The sequence below is a fragment of the Scardinius erythrophthalmus genome (genome assembly GCF_964197995.2).
Source record: "Scardinius erythrophthalmus genome assembly, chromosome: 13".
NCBI classification, from domain to species: Eukaryota; Metazoa; Chordata; class Actinopteri; order Cypriniformes; family Leuciscidae; genus Scardinius; species Scardinius erythrophthalmus.
The window spans coordinates 4,576,484-4,601,483 of record NC_138233.1 but is presented as its reverse complement, the minus strand read 5'-3'; the positions used below and the strand labels follow the sequence as shown (position 1 = coordinate 4,601,483).

General features: G+C 38.2%; 2 protein-coding genes across 3 annotated transcripts in view; one reads left to right on the top strand and one right to left on the bottom strand.

The window, feature by feature from the left end:
* LOC308700583 (MORC family CW-type zinc finger protein 3) overlaps positions 1-7,760 on the top strand; it is a 22,374-nt gene extending 14,614 nt beyond the window's left edge. Inside the window, exons 14-17 of the mRNA XM_081382248.1 lie at positions 206-360; positions 1,954-2,551; positions 5,518-5,765; positions 6,866-7,760. Coding sequence (XP_081238374.1) covers positions 206-360; positions 1,954-2,551; positions 5,518-5,765; positions 6,866-7,019 — 1,155 coding nt within the window. The 3' untranslated portion in view covers positions 7,020-7,760. The remainder of the gene's footprint in view (positions 1-205; positions 361-1,953; positions 2,552-5,517; positions 5,766-6,865) is intronic.
* A 1,689-nt stretch (positions 7,761-9,449) lies between these two features.
* Positions 9,450-25,000, bottom strand: part of tbc1d9b (TBC1 domain family member 9b) — a 42,103-nt gene continuing 26,552 nt past the window's right edge. The window contains exons 11-23 of one of the 2 annotated variants that reach the window (XM_081382246.1): positions 24,270-24,387; positions 23,982-24,184; positions 23,309-23,391; positions 21,228-21,357; positions 21,047-21,145; positions 20,893-20,961; positions 17,882-18,122; positions 17,240-17,305; positions 16,177-16,248; positions 14,626-14,676; positions 14,142-14,201; positions 13,956-14,053; positions 9,450-12,420 (exon numbers count right to left, since the gene is read on the bottom strand). In XM_081382246.1, coding sequence (XP_081238372.1) covers positions 11,797-12,420; positions 13,956-14,053; positions 14,142-14,201; positions 14,626-14,676; positions 16,177-16,248; positions 17,240-17,305; positions 17,882-18,122; positions 20,893-20,961; positions 21,047-21,145; positions 21,228-21,357; positions 23,309-23,391; positions 23,982-24,184; positions 24,270-24,387 — 1,914 coding nt within the window. In that variant the 3' untranslated portion in view covers positions 9,450-11,796. The remainder of the gene's footprint in view (positions 12,421-13,955; positions 14,054-14,141; positions 14,202-14,625; positions 14,677-16,176; positions 16,249-17,239; positions 17,306-17,881; positions 18,123-20,892; positions 20,962-21,046; positions 21,146-21,227; positions 21,358-23,308; positions 23,392-23,981; positions 24,185-24,269; positions 24,388-25,000) is intronic. The other variant, XM_081382247.1, reaches the window with a different exon arrangement.

Below are 25,000 nucleotides of genomic sequence, written 5' to 3'. Positions count from 1 at the left end.
TTGCAGACAGCACTAGTGTGTTGATGAAACCCAGTGTTTTAGTAGCTGTCTCTCATGGCTGCAGTTCTTTCTCTTTGGCCAAACAGAGGCATTTATAGAAATGATCTACATTAATGTGAAACTCCACTTCTCATTTTGGTTTAGACACATTGGTCTCACTTCAGACTATAAAAAGTGTGTGTGTGTGTGTGTGTGTGTGTTGTAGATGACTAAAAGCCCAGTGCGACCTCTCTGTAGAGGACTATCTGAACCTACATCAGTGAGCAAACAGGATGAGGTCACCGTTGCCATGACGACAGATACACAGGATACAGATGAGGATGGAGTCACAGAAGAGGAAGAGTCGTCACCCTCCCCGAGGTCTGACAGATACACACGTTTACAGGCGTCTCATCTCATCACACACACGCAGACGCAAACGCTTGGTCAATGCATTAGATTTCATGTGACATGCTTAACAAACTCTCTTATGTTTCTGTGGCGGAGACTAAATGTAGGACTCAGTACTCAAGGGGACGACCCTCTATGAATTAAATTCAATTAAAAATTAAATTTAACATTTAAAATAAAATAAAAAATGTAAAATTAAATTAAAATGTATTGAACTATATTTAAAACTAGAAAAAAAGTAAAAAGTATTTTTTTCATTTTTTCATTTTTTCAATTGAATAAATAAATTACATATATATATATAAATTATATATATGTATATATATATACACATTATTAGAAATTGTGTGTATATATTTAAATTATTAGAAATTATATAATTGTACATGATTATTCAAAAGAAAAATTTAGCTTTGAAAAAAGTGATCAATGAAAAATAAATTAAAGATTTGATGACTACTTTTCAGTCTGCTTTTTAAAGTTAAGATTTGTTAATTTATTGTACTGAGAATAATAATGGTGGGAAGATAAAAGACAGTGATTAAGTAAATATAACTAAATACTATATTTAAAACTACAAAAGTAAAAAAAATGTTTTTCAATTTTTCATTTTTTCAATTGAATAAATAAATTAGATATATGTATATAGAAATTGTATATATTTATTTAAATTATTAGAAATTATATATATATATATATATATATATATATTAATTTATTACAGTATACGTGGGTCTTAATACAAGTAAGGGATAATCCACGGCTAGCCATGCATTAAAGGATTTTAATGCACGACGTAGAGGCGAAGATTGGTTATTTGCCAAGTTAAAAATAAGTTAAAGCTGTAACTGATGTTTACAGTGTAATTTTTTAACAGACGTGTAAAAATTACGGTTATTTCTTAAGTTAAGGCTCGTCAGTTCTTGCACTCCGTCCGCTTTAAATAAAGTAGAGCCATCGGATTGCTTTTATTTGAATGAATTCACATTTATTTAAATTCATTATTAAAAGAGAGAGACAGAGAACTGAAGGAGAAGGAACAGAGAGAGAGAGATGCGTGCGCGAGTTAACGTTAGCCTACCTGTGTGCGTCGATCTCTTATTTAAAGTCTAGCAGCTACTGCAGTCCCCTCGTTGCTTAAGCATATAGCTAACTTAATGATTCTTTAATTGGATTTATTACAATTATTTATGAATGACAGGCAACACTGATACAAATTAAACGATATTCAAAAATCATCCATTTAGCCTACCTAAACGTTTTCATATGCGTCTCTCACTCTGCTTGCAAGTGTATCTGTGTTACTATGGTTACCAATGTAGCGGATTAATTTCGAACTGTAATCAAACTGACTGGAACTACCTGTGCATTAAACGGTTTTACTGCACACCTTCCAGCCAATCAGAATCGAGTATTTAAACAGCCCATGGTATAAGGAAATATAAAGCATCTTCTATAATTTAGTGGATCCCAGAAAGGGGAATCATCATAATTTGGCTTCCATGGCATCAGAGAATCTAGTTTTAACTAACTTTTCACTCATTTTGCCAACTTATTTTGTAGAAAAAGAAGGAAAGAACCATGTTCATCCTCTGAAAAGGGCAATAAATCCCCAAACCATGCTGGATCTCCAGACGTCCCGTCTGAGGGAGAGACGGAAACACCAGACAAAACGCATGACGGATCAGAATCAGAGGCGAACACCAACACATCTCCGGCCGTGGATTCGACGTCTCAGGAGGACAGTGTTCACCTCGAGGGCCCCGTGGAGCCCCACACGTCTCAGGGGCCACAGATGCCCAAAGACCAGCCCAGGGTCCCGCTCCACCCGCTCTCTCCACACTCCTCCATGACCACGGCTCAGACGGTGGTGGTCACTCCTCTCAGCCGCTCCGGGTTTCAGCCCGTGTCCCCGCTGCCGACCGACGGTTCGGATCGCGCCGCTCTCGCTCAGAGACTCGCTCAGCTGGAGCGGGAAGCCAAGCGCTTGAAACGGATCCTGGGCATCCGCGAGCCGGAGGTTGCCATGGTAACGGAGGCAGAAGGGGGCGGGCCTTCTGACGTCACCGCGGTCGAGGCGCAAAACGGGAATTCGGTGTCATGTGAGCAAAACGCCGAAAGACTGAACACGACGTCAAGCGAGGAACTTTCTGTCTGTCAGGTACAATTAAAATGCTTTTTAACAGGCAAGAGTAGAAAATGATAAGCAACAAATAATTTCATGTCATTTTTTATATCATCTGGACTTAAAGGTATAGCGGAGGATCTTTCCGAATTTTAGATAAGACCCGCCCTCTCCACTTTTTGAAAAGTTTGATTGATTCACAAGAATGATTGACAATTAGGAGGACCAATAGTATATAGGTGATCCACCCGGAAGTAAAAAATCCTCCGCTATACCTTTAAGTAAATCATATCCAAAATAATTTTTGAAAAATGTTATGTATTTTGGATTTTATGAGTTGTGACTCCCAGATCACATTGCCTGTTTAGGGTAAGGACCAAATCTATAACTGTAACTGCCATTGCATGTTTAAAACAATTATATCCTATACTTCAACTCATATAATGTTGACATATTATATATCATTGGAAAGCTTACAAACTCAAGATTCAGCCTGTGAAAACCGGTTTGAAATTGGACCTTGCGTTACCATAAAAAGTTGGTAAAATGGTAAAAAATGTTGGATTTAGGTCAGGCTGACTAATTGATCACAGATAACTTGAAGCAAATCATGTGACCAGCATACTCAAGACAGACAGGCTGTATCAGTTGAACCTGTAAATTATATAATTTGTAAAAAAAAAAAAATTACCTCAGAATACAAAGATTGTTACAAAAATGAATACAAAGTTAATCCCTTTTTTATACCCAAAAGTGGCAGTGTGACTCAGGTGTAACATATATTTCATAACGTGCTAAATAACAACATGAACAACATTTTTATACATTTTCTTTGTCAGCACCTTAAGACAATGTTCATAATTAATGTTAGCAGTGTTAGTATTATTTTTTCAAAAGAAAAGTAAGTTTAATATATATTTATTTATCTCAAAATCTGAATGTCCTGCACCACTGGCAGCCATGTTGGATTTAGGTCAGGCTGACTAATTAATCACAAGACATTTTAAACAAATCATGTGACCAGCATACTCAAGACAGACCAGGCTGTGATAAATGATAAAAGGATTTGATGAAAAAATCATTCTTACGACAAAAACTACGTTACACCCAGATCGCATTGCCAGTTTTAGGGTTAAGAGTTTAAAGACACGCTTTTCACAATACACACTGTTTCACGAGCAGCTTTTCAGCAAATCATGATGTCAGTGTGGTAACACTTTACAATAAGGTTCATTAGTTAACATTAGTTAATGTATTAACTAATAATGAGCAATACATTTGTTACAGTATTTATTAATCTTTGTTAATGTTAGTTAATAAAAATACAGCTGTTCATGTTAGTTCACAGTGCATTAACTAATGTTAACCAATGCAACCTTTGATTTTAATAACGTATTAGTAAATGTTGAAATTAATATTAACTAAGATTAATAAATGCTGTAGAAGTATTGTTCATTCTTAGTTCATGTTAACTAATGAACCTTATTGTAAAGTGTTACCGTTAATGTTTATAGTATCTTAATATCTTCATGCCTTGTTGCATTTAGCAGATTAGAGCTAAACTATAATATACAGGGTGGGCCATTTATATGGATACACCGTAATAACATGGGAATGGTTGGTGATATTAAAGTTCTGTTTGTGGCACATTAGTATATGTGAGGGGGCAAACTCCTCAAGATGGGTGGTGACCATGGTGGCCATTTAGAAGTCGGCCATCTTGGATACAACTTTTGTTTTTTTCAATAGGAAGAGGGCCATGTGACACATCAAACTTATTGGTAATGTCACAAGAAAAACAATGGTGTGCTTGGTTTCAACGTAACTTTATTCGTTCATGAGTTATTTACAAGTTTCTGACCACTTATAAAATGTGTTCAATGTGCTGCCCATTGTGTTGGATTGTCAATGCAACCCTGTTCTCCCATTCTTCACACACTGAATGGCCCCCAAGGTCTCCCGATCTGACCCCCTTAGACTTTTATCTTTGGGGTCATCTGAAGGCAATTGTCTATGGTGTGAAGATACGAGATGTGCAGCACCTGAAACTACGGATACTGGATGCCTGTGCTGGCATTTCTCCTGCGGTGTTGCTATCAGTGTGTGAAGAGTGGGAGAACAGGGTTGCATTGTCAATCCAACACAATGGGCAGCACATTGAACACATTTTATAAGTGGTCAGAAACTTGTAAATAACTCATGAACGAATAAAGTTACGTTGAAACCAAGCACACCATTGTTTTTCTTGTGACATTACCAATAAGTTTGATGTGTCACATGGCCCTCTTCCTATTGAAAAAACAAAAGTTGTATCCAAGATGGCCGACTTCTAAATGGCCACCATGGTCACCACCCATCTTGAGGAGTTTGCCCCCTCACATATACTAATGTGCCACAAACAGGACTTTAATATCACCAACCATTCCCATGTTATTACGGTGTATCCATATAAATGGCCCACCCTGTAGTTAACATACTGGACATAACATATTGGACATACTTATATATCCAACTTTATATAAAGAGGAGGGTGAGAATATAGTTACATTTTGCTACTAAGTTAAAAATCAGGCAGTTTTGATTTGCTATATTGTATATATCGCTTTATGTGTATGTGTGCGGATAAAGTATATAATTTTTATCCAACTTTTTATATATCTGTGATAATAAAGTTTACATTTTGTGGCCATAACAATAAACATTAATGCAAATGAGATTTGCTATATAATATACTGTATGTACGCTGGTAAAGTAAGATGTACTATATATCCAACTTTTAATAGTTTACATTTCTTGGCAAAATAACAATTGGTACTCGGTACTGTATGTATCTGAGTTTGATATACTTATAGTAGTTGTATAATTTGTCATTCGTTCATTATTTTGAGTCATTAGTTCAATTTGGAGTTGTGAATCATTGAAATCAGTAAGACACTGTGCAGTTTTTAACAAAACATGTTTAATTAAATATCGCACAAACCTTGTTAAATACCTTTAATCAGCCGAAATCATCGGAGGAACAGGCGAACAGGAGCAGTTCATCCCCGATCCAACAGGAGGCAGAGACGAGTCCCAGAGACGAGCTGTACTGGAGCAAGACATTAGCCAAACTCCAGAGCGAGAGCCAGTCGCTGTCCTCGGACCCGAGCCAGCGGAGGACTGAGAGACACACACGAGTGACACAGACAGAGAGACACACACTAGAGAGGAGAGACCAGAGCACCAACACACCCAACCTCACGTACAACAGGTGTGTAGGTGTGTGTGTGTGTGTGTCAATCATTACAAAACAGCTTTAAAAGTTTTATTGTATTTTAAGATTTTTTTCTGACCATGTGTATTTATACTGTGTGTGTGCATCTATCTATCTATCTATCTATCTATCTATCTATCTATCTATCTATCTATCTATACATTATTTTATGTTAGATGTGATCAATTTTACAGCACTGTGAATTGAATGAAATAAATTAAATTAAAGTCAATTTAAATTAAAAATATACTGAACATATACATACACACATATATACATACGCACATACATATATATATATATATATATATATATATATATATATATATATATATATATATATATATATATATACACACACACATGATACATACATATATATACACACATACATACATACATATATATATACATGATACATACATATACACACATACACATACATTATATATATATACAGTATATATATACATGATACATACATATATATATATATACACACACATACACATATATATATATATATATATATATATATACATACATACATACATACAGTATATACACACACACATATACATACATATATATATATATATATATATACATACAGTATATACACACACATATACATACATATACATATACACACACAAAATTCAGATCATATATATTTTATAGCAATGATGCATTATTTGAAAGTAGTAGTAATAGGAATGGAAGTAAATAACCATAAAAAAATATGAAACAGAACAACTATTTTCAACACTGATAATAATCATGTAATAGTCAATCAATAATCACGGTTTCTTGAGCATCAGTTATTAGAGTGATTGCTGAAGGATCATGTGACACTGAAGACTGGAGTAATGATGCTGAAAATTCAGCTTTGATCACAGGAATGAATTACACTTTAAATAGAAAACGGGTATTTTAATTAATTTTTACTATTTTTTTCCATCAAATAAGTGCAGCCTTCGTGAGCATGCGAGACATTAAACATTAAAAGTCGTACCAACCCCAAACTTTGAACTTCACTGTATTTTCCCTGTATATATACAGCACATGAACATCTCTCTGTTGCTCCTCCCTCACAGCAGTGTGACTCTGGAGAGGCTGCGGTCCATCCGGCGAAACGTGGTGGCATTGCTCTCCTCCATCCTGCCAGACCTGGATATGCAGGGGATCAGCTACGACACCATTGATGTAGACAGCATCCTCCAGCAGATCATCCAGGCCAACAACCTGTGAGCCTTCAACCGGGACCAGCCAATGACAAGCCAGACTGAAGACCGATGGGTCACCGCAGCGTCGTGCATGCAAACTCAGCATTAAAAACAACGGTTACACTTTATTTTAAGGTGTCATTGTTACAGTGTAATTATATATTTAAGTAGTGAGTAATATTAAGCAACTGCATGTACTTACTATAGGGTTAGGATGCATGTAATTATGCATAATTTGCTCTTAGTACTATGGTAAGTACATGTAAAGTGTAACAAGGACACTGTAAAATATAGTGTTACCAAAACAACTTATATGACTGGATAAAGCTACATTTCACACACAAACACATTCATGTGATTATTCTGAAAGCTGATATTCTCATAGAGAGGCTTTGCAACAGTATGCACAGATGTATGAGCTTTGATGTTTAATGCGCAAGACATTTATAGATCTACTTTTGCATGCATGCATCTGACAAAAACGCTTGCTGTCTCTCCAGTGCTGCGAGATCTTTCACAATCACGTCTCAAACGCTTGAGGTTTTACACATTTCCAACTGCATTGTGCTTTTATCCTTCACTCACATGAATCTGCATGAAGCTTTTATGCTTGTACATATTTAAACCTTCTGTTCTTTAAACGCTTTTAATATTTTAGTATTATTATTTTTCTATACGTTTTTTTTTTTTTTTTTACAATTTTGTAACAACTGATGTTCTAATTTTGCTCATATAATAAAAGTCATCAGTGTTTTTTCATAAGAGGTTTCTTGGCACATTTATTTTCAATCATGACTATGATTACAATGGTTTGTCGTTCTCTCGAAGACTATGCAATAAGGCGCTTTTGGGACAACTCAGGTTAAAGGTACACTAACTTTTTATTTATTTAATTAACAAAACATTAACAGCTTTCCTGGAGCTCAAACACTAGAGCGTTGGCGCTTGCAACACCAAGGTCGTGGGTTCGATTCCCAGGGAAAGCAAGAACTGATAAGAATGTAAATGTGTAGCTTGAAATGCAACGCAAGTCGCTTTGGATATAAGCTTCTGCCAAATGCATAAATGTAAATAACAAGTCAACATCATCAATCCTTCTTCCAAAAGATGATTTTCACTATGTTAAGCCTATTATAAGTGTTTATATTTTAGACCTGACGAGATGGTTTTCGGGGGGAAATTGCGTACATGCGTCTTTCTCCTGTGTGCGTCTCATATTCGTCTCATATTCCTCTAAAAAAACCTAAAGAGGTTAGTCATCACAACGAGCGAGAAAGTTTGACGTGGAGGACTAAAATCTACAACCTCCGGGAAATCACCCGTTTAAAAAGAGTCAGAGCTCGTAATAAAACAAGAATCAACATTAGCTTGGCTTTTCAGAGATGGAGAACTAACTGAGGGATTTGAAAAAGTTAAACGTAAAGGATGATGGTTTTTATTACTCAACAGGAGAGGTGTTTTATTGAACAGTTTAATTGCCATATGTATCTCTCTAGCAGAATTTACTGTAAAGCATCTATTGTGAAGGCTCGTTTCATAATGGTTGTTGTAGCGCTGTGCTAGAATTTATTTATTAATATTAATTTCTCTAAGTACCTTGTATATTAATGGGTAAAGCTACAGTGTCCCTGTCTAAAAATGGCACACTTCATGTGCACTTGTGGACTTACAATGGCCATTGTGTGCGCTGTCCATTAAGCCCATGAGACCATAGGGTGTCCCATTTGCGACCCTGGATCACATGAACAGTCTCGAGTCGCACGGGTATATTTGTGGCAATAGCCAACAATACATTGTATGGGTCAAAATGATCTTTTATGCCAAAAATCAGTAGGATATTAAGTAAAGATCATGTTCCATGAAGATATTTTGTAAATTTCCTTCAGTAAATATATAAAACATGTATTTCTGTGAGTGAATGCTGCACAATCGCCAACATAAATGAACAACTTTAAAGGAGATTTTCTCAATGTTTCGATTTTTTTGCACCCTCAGATTCCAGATTTACAATAGTCGTATCTCGACCAAATATTGACAAACCATACATCAATGGAAAGCTCATTTATTCAGCTTTCAGATGATGTAATAAATCTCAATTTCAGAAAATTGACCCATATGACTGGTTTTGTGGTCCAGGGTCACATTTTAGGTTTCAGAAGGGTGCTCATGAGTGCCGATATGCACTCTCTGTGCACTTTTGCTGAGCATTACGCATTATTATACACAAGTGTGGATTCGGAGAGGGACAGGGCCAGTAACGTCTTCAGATCATCAGCGTGAGATATAAACACAGGAACAGTGAACTATATTCACAGTCACACAGAGCCGAAGCACAACCAAAACAATGTTCTTCCACAAAATGCATGCAGTTTTGTTTTTTAACCACTAGAGGGCCAACAGTCAAATAGTGTAGGCCTCCCTATAAGCAAATGTGCATGAAAACACTAAACACGCACTGACTTGAACTTGATTTTTATTACATAATATTACACAATACTGGTTTTATGACAATAAGTTTTTAAACAACTTTTAGATGAGTTGGACATCAGATAATAACAGCTGCAGGTCACAGACAGAAAGCCTACAGGAGGAGAAACTCGCCACAAAGAGAATAACAATTCACTCCTTTTGCAAAACGCATGATGAAAGTGGAAACAGTGTTAGTTTGTGCATTAATTAACATAGTTAATTAGAAACACAGTGAAGTGAAGCCAGTTATTTTCACAGTTAGACAGAGGTCACGGGAGACTCATTCACAATCAGATTCACCGGAAATGACGTGTGTTTCATAGCGGAGATGGGGAAAAGAGCCGAGCCGCCTCCTTCTGCAGCTATAATCCAATTTTAAAAACATTTTTAGATATTTTAATGCTTCATTATTGATTTAAAATCTCTCATTTCTACTGGTTCAAATGTTATCTTCGGCCTTGTTTAAATCATGTTCATATTTTAAAGCTCTTTAAACATATCATCTGAAAATAATAATACTGAAGCCTTTCAGATTTTGTTCGTTACTGAGCCGAACAGGCTTAATTTAAAGCTAATTTACTTGGTACAAAAGCAATTGTTAAAAATCACAAATATAGAATAGAAACGCGACAAACAAAAGCAAAGCGATACATGACTGAAAACAAACAAGAACGATCTTCGCGAACGATTTGACGTTAAAACTTCTGATATTAGAATGTGATATGCAACTATTTACAGTTTTAAGAAGCTCGACTACATCTCATTAAATGCAAGCGTCCAGACTCTCTTTCAGTCATGTGATTAAAGATCAGGCCTGTTTTTAAACAACAGGTTCTAGATTCACCGAGAAAGTTCTTTTTTAATCATGAACCTTCTTTAAATAGTTCTAGAACATAACGTTATGGCTCAAGAAATCTCCAGGCCAAAGGTTACAGAGCTCTAAATTTGATACAAAAGAAGCTTAACGATCAAGAAACGGAAATATAGTTTGCAACTTTTATTGCATTTTCCAAAATAAATGTAACAGGGCTTAGTTTATAAAACACAATCAGAACTAATTTGTGTAAATCAACGAACGATTGTACAGAATTTTTACAACTTATTTTTAATTTAATGCTATGATTTATATAAAAATGGTTTAATTAAATGTAACGTATCAATTTATGTAAATATAATTCAATTATACAGAATTTTTTCTTTTATTTCAACACGGGATGCCTAAAAAAAACATTTGTAAAATGATTTAATACAACAATGTACATCATTTTAATGTTGATAAAGTATCGATTTACATTAATTTACTCATTAGTTTACTCAGATATGGTTGCATAAATGTTTTAGTGCATTCAATCCAATTTACGAAGGTTAAATTAATTTCAATGTTACAATTTGCATAAAAATTGAGTGATTTGCACAAATTCGCTCTGCTTGATTTTCATGAATGAAGCCCAAAGATTGTACTTGCTTTGGCCTGACAACAGAAAAAAGTGTGGCGAATAAACAAGAAACAAGATTGCATGGTAAAGGCCATTAATAGTGCTCAATTAATCAGCTACATTTTTTACTGTACCTCTCGTTACGGTTCGGACGACTAAGACAAGCCAGCGTTGTAACGTTTGTGTAGCTTCTGGCAAACACACATCTGACAATAAACGCACTGTAATGATCTCAACACCACAACAAACCCGTGCAACGCTGCCCTCGACCAACGGTAAGAGTCTGATCATTAAAGCAAGGCAATGACTTAGTTAAAAACGATAACGTCGATTTTTAACACACAGAAACATGTCTTTGAACCAAAGCTGTGTGCAAAACTGTTTCCATCTGAGGGGTCAAAGTGAATCTGAAGAGTCTAAAGAGTAAAAGTGAGCATTATGAGGTCGACGCCTCATCACCTAAAGGACACTTCTTACCGCCAAATACACCGATATATATCCAGCTATAGCACACGTGCAAGAAAGCATTAGTGACGTACACTTTTAGTGCGAGATAATCGCCCTCATTCCTACCTGGGACTCAAGACGAGTGTGCAAATCAAATACTTAGTGTGATGTTTCATTTCCTAATCTGTATGAGTAATATATGCAGTTCCTGTAGATATATTTAGATTTGTATGGGCCATATCCCATAATCCTCCATTCCAGACCATTGGCGCGTTCAGACGATGAAACCCAGCAAAACCCGGACACTAGGATGGAACGTGGTCTTTTTTTAAACATCCATTTGTAGACTATGACACAGAAGTATCAAACTCCTACAGACAGCATCCGGACATACATGTACATATCTGTATGTGTGTGTTTGTGTGTTCATGCATGTGTGTATGAGTGTAATCATTGTGTGGTCAGAGAGAAATCGAGATCGCTCGACGTGCTGATCTGTCTTTCAACCGCTCTCAGAGACTTGCACGCCTTTATTTTGCTCTGGATGTCGTGTTTATTCTCGAAGTAGTCAACCAGCGATGTCTCGGTGAGGAACGATGCTAAAACCTGCTCGAATGTGATCGACCAATCGGCATCCGGCGCGCTGCCCCGCCTCCGATCCGCCCCGTCTCCGCCCACGCAGCCAATCAGAACCGTGTCGTCGGCGATGTCCTCGCACTGCAGCGAACCAGCGCTCACCACGGAGTACGACGAAACCGACGTGTCGTCTTTGGCCTCTTCGTCAGAGCCGGACGCTGTAGGAGGAGGCGTCTCTAGCTGGGCCTCCGCCAGGGCCTTTGAGACCAGGGACTGTCCTGATCCTCCCTCCCCGGATGAGTCCTCTCTCTCCGGCTGAAGAGCGTCGACGGTGGAGGCCTCGGCTTTCTTTCCCCCGTTGTTGCTGAACTTCTTGCCCACTTCTCCGATGCGCAGCAGGAGACTCGCCACCGTGGCGATGCCGTGATAAAGCTCCTGCTCCATGGGGTCTTCGCTGAACATGTTGTAGAGAGTCTTACACATCTCAATGAACTGCTCCTGGAAATGAAGAACACATGAAAAAGTCACTCATGTTCATGTCAAGGCTATTTTAATTGGCCAAACACTGCAGTACAAGGTTGCTACTTTGGTAACACTTTATTTTAGCATCCTTGTTACATGTTACATGTACTTACCATAGTAATAAGAGTAAATTAAGCATAATTACATGCAATTAACCCTCAACCTAACCCTACCCTAACCCTATAGTACCGTAAGTACATGTAGTTAATTAATATTACTCAGTACTTAAAAATATAATTACACTGTAACAATGACACCTTAAAATAAAGTGTAACCCACTTTACAATAAGGTTCATTAGTTAATGTAGTAACATTTGTTACAGTATTTATTAATCTTTGTTAATGTTGGTTTATAAAAATACAGCTGTTCATTGTTTAGTTGATGCACTGTGAACTAACATGAACAATGTTAACAAATACAAACTTTGATTTAATAACGTATTAGTAAAAGTTGAAATTAATATTAACTAAGATTAATAAAAGCTGAAGTTGCTTAGTTCATGTTAACTAATGAAGCGTATTGTAAAGTGTTACCGCTACTTTTAATACTGATTTGATGGGAAAGTACATCAAATTAAAATTCATTGGACTTTGACTAGGTCAGATATAATTATTAAAATGATTTAAATTGCCGCTATTATGCTTTTTCAGATATCCTCTTTCATGTCGTGTTTTTACACCTGTTTGTGAACGTAAAACAAAATAACTTCATAAATAACTTTAGGGTTCACGCCTAAGGTAAATCGAGCATGCAATTATGACAAGCAATGAAAAATGACATCAGATCTGATTCTTCACATTGAAATTACTGCAAAAAAAAAAAAAAAAGATCAGATAGAAATTGTGTCTTTGATCAGATACGTATCTGATTTATTTACGCTTAATTGTAAGGGGTAAAAACACTTTGCTTTGGGCCACATTCAGCTGGAGTGTAAAGGCCCTTTCACACTGGACGTGATTTTGATGCACGAATAATTCACGCGATGGTTTTATTTTTTGATTTTGTTTGTGTAATGAGTGCTTCCACACCGAACGCGAATCAGCTGCGGCGGAAAAACAACTTTTATTTTTTTACGCTTCGATGTCGATTTTTTTTTACTTTTGTGGCGACAGAAAAGGCTTCAGCCAATCACATACTACAAGGACAACGATTTGAAAGACAATGCGTGGCATAGAATTGCCAACCAACTCGGTTATCATCACGACTGTGAGTATGTTGTGTGATGGTTTTAGTCGTTGTATAGTCCTGTGCTGTGTAGGCTAGCAGGCTAAACTACATTTGGGATAGAGTTTTATGTATACTTTTAGTATGCATTCTTTGTGTGATATCTACAGTTTCTAGCCGAATGATTTTAACTTGTTACTTCGTGTGTTACATGTAATGTGTATTGACATTACAAAACGCACTGTGTTGAGTTGAAGACGCAAAAAAACTGTGGAAAAACCTCAGGGACACCCATGTGATGATGATGATGAAGTCAGTGAGTTTGAGATCAGTGAATGTTGGTCACCTGATTCATTCGTGGCAGATCTTTGATACTCTCTTTCTTTGGCTCGTTTTCTTTGGCCCACATTCTCAGATAGTACTTATAGTCCTTTGGCTTCTCCTCTGAAAACACACATGAGCTGCGATGAGACGCTGCCTTTAAAACAACAACCAGAGTCATGAAAAGCAGAGTATTTATCAGGTCGTGAACCTTTTCTGTCATCGGTGTCTCCGGCTGTCGATGCGTCTCCTGCCTCTCTCAGCTCTTCTCCTGTGAAGACATTAATGCTGCATTAACACACACCAACATGATAATGACATTTAGCCATTAACCACCTAAAAATGCCCACCAGAAAGGTTTCATGAAATAAAACCCATGGCTAAAAATAAAAAGAGAGAAGAAAACCACAAAGGTGAGATAATGCCATGTGAAAGTGAGAGGGTGAAATGCAGACTGGAAAACACCAAAACCGATAGAAGAGGTGGTTAGTAAAAAAAGAAAAAGAAAAAAAAGATTCATCTGTACTGATGCTCAAAAACACCCTCAGAGAGAGAGAGAGAGAGAGAGAGAGAGAGAGAGAGAGAGAGAGAGAGAGAGAGAGAGAGAGAGAGAGAGAGAGAGAGAGAGAGAGAGAGAGAGAGAGAGAGAGAGAGAGAGAAAAAACACACACTCGAGATGACAGACAGAGACAAACCTGAGGTCACTTCCTGTGCCAGGAAGTCCAGATGAGACAGGAAGGGAGGATCTGGAGTGATCACATGAGAAAGAAAGAAAGAAAGAAAGAAAGAAAGAAAGAAAGAAAGAAAGAAAGAAAGAAAGAAAGAAAGAAAGAAAGAAAGAAAGAAAGAAAGAAAGAAAGAAAGAAAGAAAGAAAGAAAGAAAGAAAGAAAGAAAGAAAAAGAGGGGGAGATAAGGAAGACAACAAATAAGGAAAATGAGAAGATTAATAATTATTTATCATCAGTAAACCTGGAGCGAAGCATCCACAGATTCATGCGGGACAGAACAGACACAACATGCTCATTAAAAATAATATTACTCATAGAACTATTTGTCCACATTTGTTTGGAATATTCTCTCAGAGAGTGTTAAAGGAGAACACGGTCCGCTCGATACGAGTGAGGCTCCACAGCGGTGTCTGAACTCATCCCTCCACAGCAACAACTGTATTTACAGAGACCACGAAAATAAATTAAATAAGAAAAAATAATTTTCTAAACAGAAAATTTGACTTTTTTTGGCTTTTAAAAGTCGGCATGAAATGGAAGTTGCGATCTACTTTAATACCGTACTGTATATTTATAACATTCTACAGAGAAATTACAACAAAAAAACAAGGACGGGTTTGATTTGATTTGGCGGTTGTTGATTGGACGGTGAAGAGTGAGCGCTGTGTGACGAGTACAGTACATCTGAATGTGATAAATGTCATACAATAAAAATGTACATGTAATTGTTTTGAACGGACGGACGGACGGATGGATGACAGACAGATAGAATGATAGAACAATAGACGGATAGATAATATGTAATAATAATTAATCTGACCAATATTTTATTTAATATATTTTATAATATACATTAATTTTATATAAACATACAGTGTGTGTGTGTGTGTGTGTGTGTGTGTGTGTGTGTGTGTGTGTGTGTGTGTGTGTGTACTTGTACAACAATCTTGGTGAGGACCAGTTTGAGTTTTAGACCATTGGAGTGAGGACAGAGAGAGTAAAGTGAGGACATGTTGTCCGGTCCTCAGTCTCTGAGAGTCTTTAAAGGCCTGTTTGAGGGTCAAGACTTGGTTTTAGGGATAAGGTTATAATGAGGTCAAGGGTCGGTGTAGGGTCAGGGGTCGGGTTAGGCACTTAGTTGTGATGGGTAAGGTTAGGGTAAGTGGCTAGAGATTGCATTGTATCAATGAATGTCCTCATAAAGATAGATGTACAAGAAAGTGTGTGTGTGTGAGTGTGTGTGTGCGTGTGTGTATGCATGCATGCATGTATATATTAAAATGCACAGATGAATTGTTTACAATAAAACCAATTGTGTGCATTAAGATTTCATGGAGATTTTAAACCCTCATAGTCAATGATATTCCATTGAAAACTCATTACTGGAACCATGATTTCTGTTTTTTTTTTTTTAAATATCTCATTCTGTGGAGCTTGACTCGTATTGAACCTGGAGCATTTCTTTAACGTGGACTTAAACTGATGTTTAGGGAGTAAGTGTGTGTCAGTGTGTGTACCCTGTGGTGTGTCGTCATCAGTGAAGAAATGTGTGGCCTCCAGCGCCGACTCTGCTTCCTCTGGACACAACGCTAGAGAGAGAGAGAGAGAGATATTTCACACGAATAGCTCAGATTTTACCCCAGTTCCAACAAACGAGCCTCATAGACAAACTGTCTTATATTCTGGGAGAGAAAGAAGAGTGTGTTCTCCTGGCAGCGCAGTATGTGTCTTCCTGCCATCATATGAGGGACAAGGGCTGAACCCTCTTTCCCCTTAAACTGCTCTCTGGACTTATTTATTTATTTTATTTTTTTATTGTGATATATTTATGCATAATATTGAAATGTATTTTTTTTTATTAATTTTTTTATTATTGTTCACTTTTATGTATCAACATGTACGTATATGTTTGTATATGTCTATTGCTTTGGCAATATTGTGCCAATAAAGCTCATTTGAATTGAATTGAATTGAATTGAGAGAGAGAGGGGGGGGGGTATGTGTGAGGGAGAGAGAGAGAGAGAGGTTGTGTATGTGTGTGTGTGTGAGAGAGAGAGAGAGAGAGGGTGTGTGTGTGTGAGAGAGAGAGAGAGAGGTTGTGTGTATGTGTGTGTATGTGTGTGTGTGAGAGAGAGAGAGAGAGAGAGAGAGAGGTTGTGTGTATGTGAGAGAGAGAGAGAGAGAGAGAGAGAGAGAGAGAGAGAGAGAGAGAGAGAGAGAGAGAGAGAGAGAGAGAGAGAGAGAGAGAGAGAGAGAGAGATCAGCACGTTACAGACACACCCGCTTCACAAACCATCTTATCTTTTCTTCAATCTGCTTTCTCACTTTATTTAGCCTAAACACACTTACTCACTCACACCCGCACACACACACTCTCAAAGAGTGTTTGCTGATAGCATCGATCTGGTTTCCTCACGCCGTGCTGATGTTTGCTGTAATGTTCACTGGTGTCATTCACACACAGTTCCTCTGCACATCATACTAATAAAAACACTAACCATATTTGCCAAAAATATCTTGCGTGTTGCTTTTTGCTTGCACTGTCACACTCTAGTAAAAGTGTCATGTGACTGAACGTACCAGGAGGCAGGTGGAGTTTGTAGAGAAGTTTGAGTTTTTCCGTCATATCTCCATGATACATCCCACCTGAGAGACACACAAGGCGATCACAAGCTCAGATACACAAGTTTAGTCTTTGATTTAAGTTGTTGTTGACTAATTATTTAATATGCAGGTATTTAAACCTTCCATTTTCTATAAAAATATTCATAATATGCAACCAAACTGTTGCAAAGTAGATTCAAAATTATTAATGGTTTAAACGGAATTAAAACTTTCACTGATCGTTATTATATGAAGAGAACAATATTTAATCATTTTCATTTACATGCACCAATTTAACAATAAAAGCATAGTAATAAATAGCAAAATTATAATAGCAGAATAAGTTCCTCTCGCAGCATCTCTTCTCTTCTCTGATGATGTGGGCGGAGCAACCTGTCACTCACATGAGATCCACCAATAGCAAACCACAACCATCCAATCAATTCCACACAGACAAAAGCAAGCCCCGCCCACATTTGTCCTTGTTCCAGAAGCGTTTCACTCGGATATACGACACAATAGGGAAGAAAAGACCAGCGCAACTTCTGTTTCATTTCAACTTTAATCAAACTCTGATTCTAAAAGCTAAAAAGCTCTGGAGTGAAAGCATGTACTCACTGAGTCCGGTGACAAACTCTTTAAAGTTGATGAGAGAGTCCTTGTTTTGGTCGAGCAGGCGGAAGAGTCGGCTGGAGAGTGTGTGTGTGTGAAGGCCACAGCTCCAGGGTGCCAGAGCGGAGAAGAGCTGGACGAACTGCCCGCAGTCGATGCGATACTGCTCCAGATACGGCAGACTGGGGTCGTGACGCTCCGCTGCGGTGCTGCTCGAACCCCAGTAACAGCTCATGATGTGCTTCGCCTGCAACACACACACACACACACACAAGTACAGTTTAGTCAAGTCAAGTCGCCTCGACACACACACACACACACACACAAGTACAGTTTAGTCAAGTCAAGTTGCCTGCGACACACACACACATACACACACACACACACACACACACACACACACACACACACACACACACACACACACACACACACACACACACACACACAAGTACAGTTTAGTCAAGTCAAATAGCCGACGAGACACACACACACACGTACAGTTTAGTCAAGTCAAGTCGCCTGCAACACACACACACACACACACACACACACACACACACACACACACACACACACACACACACACACACACACAAGTACAGTTTAGTCAAGTCAAATCGCCTACGAGACACACACACGTACAGTTAAGTCAAGTCAAGTCGCCTGCGACACACACACACACAAGTACAGTTTAGTCAAGTCAAATCGCCTGCGACACACACACACACAAGTACAGTTTAGTCAAGTCAGATCGCCTCGACACACACACACACACACACACACAAGTACAGTTTAGTCAAGTCAGATAGCCTCGACACACACACACACACACACACACATACACAAGTACAGTTTAGTCAAGTCAAATCGCCTGCGACACACACACACACACACACACACACACAAGTACAGTTTAGTCAAGTCAGATCGCCTCGACACACACACACACACACACACACACACACACACAAGTACAATTTAGTCAAGTCGCCTGCGACACACACACACACACACACACACACACACACACACACACACAAGTACAGTTTAGTCAAGTCGCCTGCGACACACACACACACACACACACACACACACACACACACACACACACACACAAGTACAGTTTAGTCAAGTCGCCTGCGACACACACACACACACAAGTACAGTTTAGTCAAGTCAAATAGCCGACGAGACACACACACACACGTACAGTTTAGTCAAGTCAAGTCGCCTGCAACACACACACACACACACACACACACACACAAGTACAGTTTAGTCAAGTCGCCTGCGACACATACACACACACACAAGTACAGTTTAGTCAAGTCAAATCGCCTGCGACACACACACACACAAGTACAGTTTAGTCAAGTCAGATCGCCTCGACACACACACACACACACACACACACACACAAGTACAGTTTAGTCAAGTCAGATAGCCTCGACACACACACACACATACACAAGTACAGTTTAGTCAAGTCAAATCGCCTGCGACACACACACACACACACACACACACACACACAAGTACAGTTTAGTCAAGTCAGATCGCCTCGACACACACACACACACACACACACACACACACACACACAAGTACAGTTTAGTCAAGTCGCCTGCGACACACACACACACACACACACACACACACACAAGTACAGTTTAGTCAAGTCGCCTGCGACACACACACACACACACACACACACACACACACACACACACACACACAAGTACAGTTTAGTCAAGTCGCCTGCGACACAAACACACACACAAGTACAGTTTAGTCAAGTCGCCTGCGACACACACACACACACACACACAAGTACAGTTTAGTCAAGTCAAGTCGCCTGCGACACACACACACACACACACACACACGTATAGTTTAGTCAAGTCGCCTGCGACACACACACACACACACACACACACACACACACACACACACACACACACACACACACACACACACACACACACACACACACACACACACACACACACACACACACACACACACACACACACACACACACACACACACACGTCTGGTTTACTATCTTTGTGGGGACTCTCCATAGACTTAATGGTTTTTATACTGTACAAACTGTATCTTCTGTCCCCTTACACTAACACTACCCCTAAACCTACCCATCACACACACACACACACACACACACACACACTAACCCGACCCCTAAACCTGCCCATCACAAAAAACTTTCTGCATTTTTACATTTACAAAAAAACTCATTCTGTATGATTTATAAGCTTGTTTACCCATGGGGACCTCAATTTAGGTCCCCACTGTGACATGAGTCCCCATGAGTCTGTGTGCATTCAGGTTGAAGTCCCCACCGGGATAGAAAAACATTAACACACACACAAGTACAGTTTAGTCAAGTCGCCTGCGACACACACACACACACACACACACACACACACACACAAGTACAGTTTAGTCAAGTCAAATCACCTGCGACACACACACACACACAAGTACAGTTTAGTCAAGTCAGATAGCCTCGACACACACACACACACACACACACACACACACACACACACACACACACACACACACACACACACACACACACACACACACACACACACACACACAAGTACAGTTTAGTCAAGTCAAGTCAAACACACAGTTTAGGGCTGGGCAACGATTAATATAAAATAATATAAAATTAATATAATATATATATATTTTTAAATAAATTATATATATATATATACTTTTTTTTTACGTCATGTCAGCAGCAAGTCTATCTTCATGGCAAGAACAAACTGAATGACATAATATCATATAATTAACAAAAAAACTATACAAGACGTTTGATTTAAGCTAAATACAAGACAAAAATTCTAAAATTACACTCAGGTGATAATTGTTTTTAATACAAAACATATCTCTGCATGCAAATATTGTCTATATAAATTAAGTTATTATTACTTAATAATAATTAATATCAAATAAATAAATGCAGAGTTTTCTCTTACCTTAAACAGAACGTAGAGTTCTTCCAACTCCTCAATAGTGAAAGCGGAATCTGTCATGATGGCTCTCACCTGAACATCACAAACACACACACAGGATCACACGTGGAAACGTCTAAGATCGCCAAATATGTCCTCTCGACGCACACACACTTACCACGCTCCTCTTGGCCGTGTCTTCTAGCGACTGTATGACCTTTAACCTTTGTTTGAACCTCATCTGCTCGATGACGTCGGCACGCAAGCTACCAAACTTCTGCAATTAGACAGAAACAACTTACTCAGTTCAAAAGAGTCTCATTGGTCAGGAAAACAAGCACTAGGCCCCGCCCCCTCACCTCATAGGACGCTTTAATGAGCTCAAAGGCGTCAATCTCAGGTGGAGGGTTGTTGCCACTGGTCAACAGAGCATGAAGGTGAGGGATGGGCGGAGAAACAGTCTGCTTATTCACAACATTATCCAAATATCTACAGGACAGAGAAACATATGACAACACACACATATTATTAAGAACATATTCACAGAACACACACAGAAGAAGAGGGCAAATAAAACAATAGTCAGAAAAATCCGTTTATTGAACATTTAGAGACATTATTAAAAGACACTGAAGTGTTTTTGTTGAGCATCAAAAAAAAAAAAAGTATACATATTGATACATCAGGCCTTTATGTCTCATATATAGTATGATATGGAGCTCAAACACCTCGGTTTTATTCAGAGGCACAAACTGAGCAAAAATATGCAATTTAGTGCAGATGCTGATATTTATATGCACAAAAAGATGAAATTCTGTAAATTTATGTAAATCAATGAGATATTTATGGCAGTTTAGCAGATATTTACATAAAATGCATATGAATATCATATAGATATGCTTAGTTTTATGATCAAAGCTCTGTAGTTTTAAAACATATAATGCAATGCAATTCAATGATGATTGAGAGATGAACAAATAAACCTGATGATCATATTTAATACTCACATTTGAAAATGATCTTTCTAAAAATGATATATGGATAAACAAGTAAACCTAAGTTGCTTCAGTCCAGAAAGTGTTCATCTTAAAATATTAGTTATTCTAACATTTACATGTGTAATCGGTGAAGATTTCACAGCAGAAAGACACGTGAAGCACGAGCTGAAGGAGGACGTTTACAATTGCCTTTTACTCGCTATAAAAGTCTAAACTATCAATCAGAAGACAGAAGCTTGTCCCCACGATATCCTCATGTCACGATTCAATACATATCACGATACTGAACTCACCATACGATTTTATTGCGATACTCCAAGACATATGATAAAAGATTAACAAAAAAAATGGACTGCTAAATGCTAGATTTGATATTACATTGTAGTGTAAATGAATAGACTTGGACTTAGTGCTGGAAACCCAATCAGGACAGTAGAGACGCCAGAATAACAATATTCATGATTCTGAAGATGAATATGCTTGATCTCTGTCTCTGACTAGATATATTTAAATAATGTCAGACACTTTTTACTGGTACCATCAGACATTTGGCATTATCAGGACCCACAAATATTCCGCCATTGCATTATTACACTTATATTCAACATTATATATTAGGTCTGCACAATACAGAAATGATCAAAATATTGCAAATGTTTATATCGCGTTTATATGTTTATATATCGCATATCGCAACGGCTTGCAATAACTGGGGTCATGAACAAAAGACAAAGAGAAAAATCACTCACTGCTCTTGGCTGACTAACTTTTGTAGCTTTAATAACAATCAGTATATATATATATTTTTTTTTTTTTTTTTTTTTTTTCATACAGTGAAAACTAAGCTGTTTTATTTTACATTTGATTATTCAGTTTCTGTTGTTAAAGGTGCATTGCGCAAGTCTCTGAGTTTTTGCAGAACAATGCCCCCTCTGGCGACAAGCGAAACTGCAACACTGCAACTGAACGCGCATGACGTCACGGCCAGTCTCAAATTCCGACCCGAATCCCTCTTATTTATTTTACTGTACAGGATTAAAGAGGCAATCGCAGTGATCAGAGAAGGGCTCATTCAGCCCATCAGGCAATTGTTTAAGCATGTATGGGTTAGAAAAACGGGTATTTTTAACATGAAATGTTGCGCAATGCACCTTTAAATAAACCTAATGTAGGATAACCTGAAACCCTGAAAGTTATCGCATATCGCATTTTTCTTCAATATCGTGCAGATCTATTATATACAGTAGTTTAATGTAGTACTGACACTATAACTCTGACAAATTTCCATACAGTGATTTTTATTTTGGTTGAATTATACACAATACATATTGTCACTATCCATGATACAAAGTTGCATTTTTGTATTGCGATACATTTTGACAAGATATATAGTTACACACCCCTAATACTGAATGATGTAATGTTGTATTAGCCACTCTCACCTGCCCAGAATGGTCATGGCCTCTCCTTCATCTGAACAGGACAGCAGTTGATCCATGTTAGCATGTAGCACAGCTAATGACACCTGGACGAGAGTCAGAGACAACCTGTCAGCCAGATTGACATGTCTAGTACAAACACTCACGTTCTTTAGGAATTGTTGCTTTAAGACACTCCTACAGTCTGTAGGTTTAAACTGCTCGATTCATATTAGCCTTACGATCTTACGATCCTTCAATGATTTAATTGGTCTTTGATTGTGCTGGGCAATGATTAATCGTGATTAATCGCATCCAAAATAAAAGTTTGTGTTTATATATGTGTGTGTGTACTGTGTATACTTATATTGTATATATAAATACACACACATGCATGTATATATTTAAGAAATATTTGCATGTATATACTGTATATTTATACATAATTTTTATTGTATATAAATATTTTGTATATAATAACACGTTTTTCTTAAATATATACATGCATATGTGTGTATTTATATACACAAAATAATTATACACAGTACACACACATATATTATGTAAAAACACAAACTTTTATTTTGGATGTGATTAATCGTTGCCGAGCACTAGTCTTTGATAATGAAGTTTCTGTTTGTGTAATGAAAATTTGTTCTGTGTGCTGAAAATTGTCCGAGATTTGCTGTTTTTGCACCTGGAAAATGACTTTAATGCCCTCGTAGAAGAAGCAGTCGACCAGCAGCACGGCGCTGTCGAAAGGCATGACGGACAGGAAGAGTGTGAGGAACCAGGACAGAGAGATGGTGGAGATGACGCCCAACTCCTGCATGCGCTCGTACAGCAGCGGCAAACACTCGCGGGTGAGCTCCTCAAACACTCCCTGGTCCACCAGCGCTCCTGACACAGGGAAACACTGCTGACAAACATATACACACGCAGAAATCCACAGCTGGCATCATGTGTTTGAGTGTGTGTGACTGACCGACAACTCGGGTGTTGTAATAGTCGGGCAGCATCCGCTCACACAGAGCCACGAGCAGCCAGAACGCCTGCTCTTCAGTGCAGTACAGCAACAACACCGACGTCACGATGTTCATCGCCTGGAGGAGAGAGGGAGAGGGAGAGGGAGAGGGAGAGGGAGAGGGAGAGGGAGAGGGAGAGGGAGAGGGAGAGGGAGAGGGAGAGGGAGAGGGAGAGGGAGAGGGAGAGGGAGAGGGAGAGGGAGAGAGAGAGAGAGAGAGAGAGAGAGAGAGAGGGAGAGAGAGAGGGAGAGAGAGAGAGAGAGATATCAGCACGGATATCAGTTATATTATATATAATTATATATATTTACATAAATAAATATGTCTTCAGAGCAGGAAACCAAGTCCTCCAACACACCCACGAATACACATATCTGGGACTAAAGCTGAGTTCAACAGGGAACTTTAATCTGGCTGTGAATGAACTGAAAGCAAAAGCAATGAGAGTCTTCTACATGATTAAAAACACTATTCGGCATGAAATTCCAATTCAAACCTGGCTAAAAATCCTAAAAGCAATAATTGAACCCATTGCTCTGTATGGCAGTGAGATATGGGGACCTCTGAAAACCCAAGATTTCTCAAAATGGGAAAAAGAGGAAATCGAAACTCTGCATACCCAAATTTGTAAAAGCATCCTAAAAGTAAACAGAGCGACACCAAACAACTCGTGCAGAGCTGAATTAGGACA